Source organism: Camelina sativa, unplaced genomic scaffold (genome assembly GCF_000633955.1).
Source record: "Camelina sativa cultivar DH55 unplaced genomic scaffold, Cs unpScaffold01561, whole genome shotgun sequence".
In the NCBI taxonomy this organism is placed as follows: Eukaryota; Viridiplantae; Streptophyta; class Magnoliopsida; order Brassicales; family Brassicaceae; genus Camelina; species Camelina sativa.
In genome coordinates this window covers 1-4,658 of record NW_010922679.1, presented here as the reverse complement: position 1 = coordinate 4,658, position 4,658 = coordinate 1, and the positions used below count along the sequence as shown (strand labels likewise).

Below are 4,658 nucleotides of genomic sequence, written 5' to 3'. Positions count from 1 at the left end.
AAAAAATCTATTCAGACTCCTTGATAGTAAACTAGAAAAGAAAAAAATTAGTAAATAAAAGTAAAAACAATTACCCATAGTTGAATAGTAAATTTACTTCTATAAATATAAATATTTCTTTCCATTCAGTTATTACCAATTATGATATCTTTTACAAGGTATGATATAGATTTGTATATGTTTGAATTGTGATAAATTTTCTTTTCTTTTTTTAATTGTGATAAAATTTCCTTATCTCAAACAATCAGATTATATATATATAAGGAGCACTAGTCCCTTCATAAAATATAACAAATATCAAAAACAAAAGCAAAATAAAAAAATAAAAAAAAAATAATGACGAGAAAGAAAGTGAAAATGGCTTTCATTGAAAATGAGACAGCAAGAAAATCAACATTCAAGAAAAGAAAAAGAGGTGTTCTGAAGAAAGCTCATGAGTTGGCAACTCTATGTGACGTCCCCATCTGTGTTATCGTCAACAGTGCGTACGAGTCGAACCCGGAGGTGTGGCCATCGAGAGAGGCGGCTGACAAGGTTGTGTCCCAGTGGATGATGATGTCGGTGATGGACAAGACCAAGAAGATGGTGAACCAGGAGACCTTTCTCAAACAAAGGATCACCAAAGCCACAGAGTCTTGGAGGAAGGCATGGAGAGAGAATAAAGAGCTGGAGATGAAAAACATCATGTTTGATTGTCTTAGTGCCAGAACTTTGGTTTCTCATCTCCCGAAAAGTGATCTTCGAGATTTTAGTTCTGTCATTGAACAATATCTCAAAGATGTTAATCGTAGGATGGAGATTCTGAAGAGGAACGATGATGAATCATCTTCGTCCCTAGTTCCTATTGATGTCGCTACAACATCAAGTGTCATGCCTATGATTGAGATGGGATCTTCATCTGTTGGATTTCATGAAAAGATTCAGAACACCAATATGGATTTGGATCTGAATAAGAAACAGTGGTGATCAGAATTTGATTGTATCTTAAGTTTTTGTTACTTAAATTTTCAATAAACCTTTATATTTGAGTTATGTTTGTTTTAGTTACATGTTTGGGTTGGTCTTGACATGTTGTTGTATTTTGTCATGAATGAAATTTCATTTTCTCTATTTAATAAATGTTTTGCCCATGATGTTATCTTGCTAACGAAGTTATTTATTAAACTTTACCCATAAAAACGATCGAAGTTGGATAAACTCTTACATCAAATAAGTACTTAAAACATGTTTATCAGTGAATCTAAAAATCAAGAGCTAGGATTATGAGAGACAATTTTATTAATCCCCAACTTTTGGTTGTTTTCTTCAATGTTTCATTAATTTAATTAAGGATATATAATCTTCAAAACTATAAAATAATTTTTAAAACTGTCAGTATCTTCGGGTTGAATATGATTTTGTAAACCAGAGAAAATGAAAGTCAAATTTAAAACTTTTATAAAGGTTTACTAACACTAAAACTAAAACTAATTTAGCTAAGTTAACGTAAATAGGAACTAATCTCGCCAAAAAACAAAGAAATTACAAATTCTCTTGGCAATTTAAAAAGTAAGATTGACCAAAACATGTAAATCGAGATTTTTACAATTCTTTACTATGTTTTTTTTTAAAAAAAAAATATTTATTCTATAATTTTTTTGGGCTAAGTTAACGTAAATAGGAACTAATCTCGCCAAAAAATAAAAAAATTACATATTCTCTTGGCAATTTAAAAAGTAAAATTGACCAAAACACGTAAATCAAGATTTTTACAATTTTAAACCATTTTGAATATAGAAAAATTATTATATTTTAATTACTATAAAAATCAAGATTTGTTAGTTTCTACAATAATTTCTTTATTTTTGAATTATAATAACACACGATCGTATATTCACAAAATACACACATTTTTAAATATTTTTATATAGGGAAAATCCCACAAAAAAACCTCAAAGTGACACCAGCTTCCAGTTTAAACATTGAAGGTTTTGTACTTCCACTTTTATACCTTAAAATGATAATATTGCTAATATAATACCCTAAATTAGCTTATATGTTCGTGACATCACAAAATTTAACAGAATTTCAGAATCTGTTAACAGAACTGTTAACAAAAGTTATCTCAGTTTAATTATTCGATTTATTGGCCACGTGCATCTGTTTTTTTTTTTTTTAATACTACTACATAAAACAAAATTTTAAATAAACTACAATTATTAAAAATGCTAAAATCCCCAAATCGTTTTGGGGGAGTTCATAAAAAAAAAAAAGACTCGACGAAAGAGAGAGACGTAGAGTAGAGAAAAGGAGAATCAAAGAATATAGCATTCCACTGATCGAAATGGGGTAAGAATTGTTTCAGCCTATCAGTTTTAGTTGATTATTACTGTTTATGATCTTCCCAATTGATTAGAAAGATTTCTGGGTTTCTGATTTTGACTTTTGCGATGTAATGTATCGATTGAATTCGTGTTTCTGGGTTTGAGTGGGTGGTTTCGTATGAAAATTGCAAGTGTTTTCATTTTTTTTTCCTTTTTACGAGACTAGAGATTGATGTTCTGCTTTTTTTTTTTCATTTTGTTATTATACAGTGAGGAGATGATTAAACTAACAATCCACTATGGTGGAGAAATGAAGAAAGTAGAAGATGATTACAACTATCTTCATGAATTAGGTTGTAAAATTGTCTTCTGGAAATTGGCAGAGGTTGGATGGATGAAGTTTGAAGACTGCTGTAGGTCTGAATGTGTTAAGGCCCCAATAAGTATCATTTGGTTCAAAGATGCAAGAGAGGAGATGAAGATGTTGCAGTATGTGTTTGATAGCTCAAATTTTGACATGCCCGAGCTACATTCTTCTGCAAAATCAACAGGTGAGATTGATGTATTTATTGAGCATGGTTGTCCAGATCATTTGATTGGTTCTGTTGATGGAACAAGTATAATGGCTGAGGGGATGGGAGAAAAAGGATATGAAGCTGATGAAGATGAGAGGATGGAAGAAGAAATGGATTATGAATCAGGTAATGATGATGACAGGCCGCCAAAGGAAGAAGATGACCCTGAGGAATCTGAAGATGAAACACATGTAGTTGAGAAAGAGGTTGATAACAATGAAAAAGAAGTAGTTAGTGGAACTGATATGTTGAATGAGAATCAGAATGAAGGTAAGGGTCAAACAGAGATCGATGATGGAGATGACGTTGTGATAGATGCAGGAAATGGGGCTAATGATGATAGGTTTCAGACAGTGTTTGACGAAGGTACAAAGACAACTGCAGAGTTTGATGAAGCTATGCGTAAATTGGCTGAAGAAGATGCAAAAAAAAAAAGACGAAGAAGAAGAAGAAACAGATCCAGAGTTTGGCTTAGAGGATGTAAATTATCCAGATACTCCAATAGAGTCAGAAGAGGAGTGGGAGCAATGGAAGAATCCACAACGAGAAAAAAGAAATCAGAAGTATCATGGAGATTTAAATACGAAGCCCTATATCTGGTTGTTTCAAACATTCAACAGTGGATTGGAGTTTAAAGATCAATTATTACGTTATTCTTTGAATACTCAATATGATATAAAGATGGCCAGGTCAGAAGCAAGTAGGATAGCTGCCATTTGTCGCACAAAGAAGTGCAATTGGAGAGTGTATTGTTCAGTGGAGCCTAGATTGAATAAGTGGATGGTGAAGGTATGTCACTACAAGCACAATCATGGAAAATCAAGTCGGGTATCAATGTTGAAACAAGGTGTGATTGGAGGGTTGTTTAGAGAAGAGATAAGAAGGAATGTTAACTTACCAGCTGCAGCGATAAAAGACATTATCAAGGAACGCTATGACATTGTTGTTAACATATCAAAGTGCTACAAAGGAAGACGAATTGCTCTAGATTCAGTCCTTGAAGCTCAATCAATACAATTTGGCAAACTATGGGATTATGAGAAAGAGCTTAGAAGGTCTAACAAGGACATCACTACTGAGATATTAACAGTTGACATCAATGGTAGACAACAGTTTAATGGTTTCTACATTTGTTTTAAAGAGTTTAGGGAGAGTTGGTAGAAGTGTTGTAGACCTGTGATTGGCTTGGATGGTTGCTTTTTGAAGTGGGATTTAGAGGGTGATTTACTTGCAGCTATTGGTAGAGATGCAGATAACAAGATGTATCCAATAGCTTGGGCAGTTGTAACAGGGGAAAATAAAGATACCTGGGGCTGGTTTTTGCAGAAGCTTAAGTTGGATTTAAACTTGGGAATTGGCAAAAATCTTACCATCATTTCTGATAAACAGAAGGTAACATTTTGTTTTACTTTGGAAATTTATTTAAGAAAATTATTTTGATTGACAATTCCTAAACCTTAATGTCTTGACAACTATTTCAGGGTCTTGTTATTGCGGTTGCTGCTGAACTTCCTCAAGCAGAGCATCGTATGTGTGCAAGACATATTTATGCTAATTGGAAGAAGTCTTTCAACAGGTCAGAGTATAAAAACTTGTTTTGGGGTGTTGCTTACAGTTACCATGAAGGAGAATATGAAAAAAATATGCAGATGGTACATGCATATGATCCTACTGCATATGAGGCGTTGCTTGTGATAGAGCCAAGAAGGTGGTGTAGAGCATTTTTCAACCCAGAATCTCATTGTGCTGATGTCCACAACAATCTCTCAGAAGCTTTCAA

At 33.1% G+C, this 4,658-nt stretch overlaps 1 protein-coding gene across 1 annotated transcript; it reads left to right on the top strand.

The window, feature by feature from the left end:
* The first annotated feature begins 304 nt into the window (after nucleotides 1-304).
* LOC104774111 (agamous-like MADS-box protein AGL80) lies at nucleotides 305-1,110 on the top strand. The gene has a single exon (XM_010498780.2). It carries the CDS (start codon nucleotides 337-339, stop codon nucleotides 964-966), a length of 630 nt encoding a protein of 209 aa, XP_010497082.1. The 5' UTR covers nucleotides 305-336; the 3' UTR covers nucleotides 967-1,110.
* The last annotated feature ends 3,548 nt before the right edge of the window (nucleotides 1,111-4,658 follow it).

What these genes read in the sequence shown, in the direction of transcription:
- LOC104774111 (XM_010498780.2), top strand. Translation starts at nt 337, where the DNA reads ATGACGAGAAAGAAAGTGAAAATGGCTTTCATTGAAAATGAGACAGCA.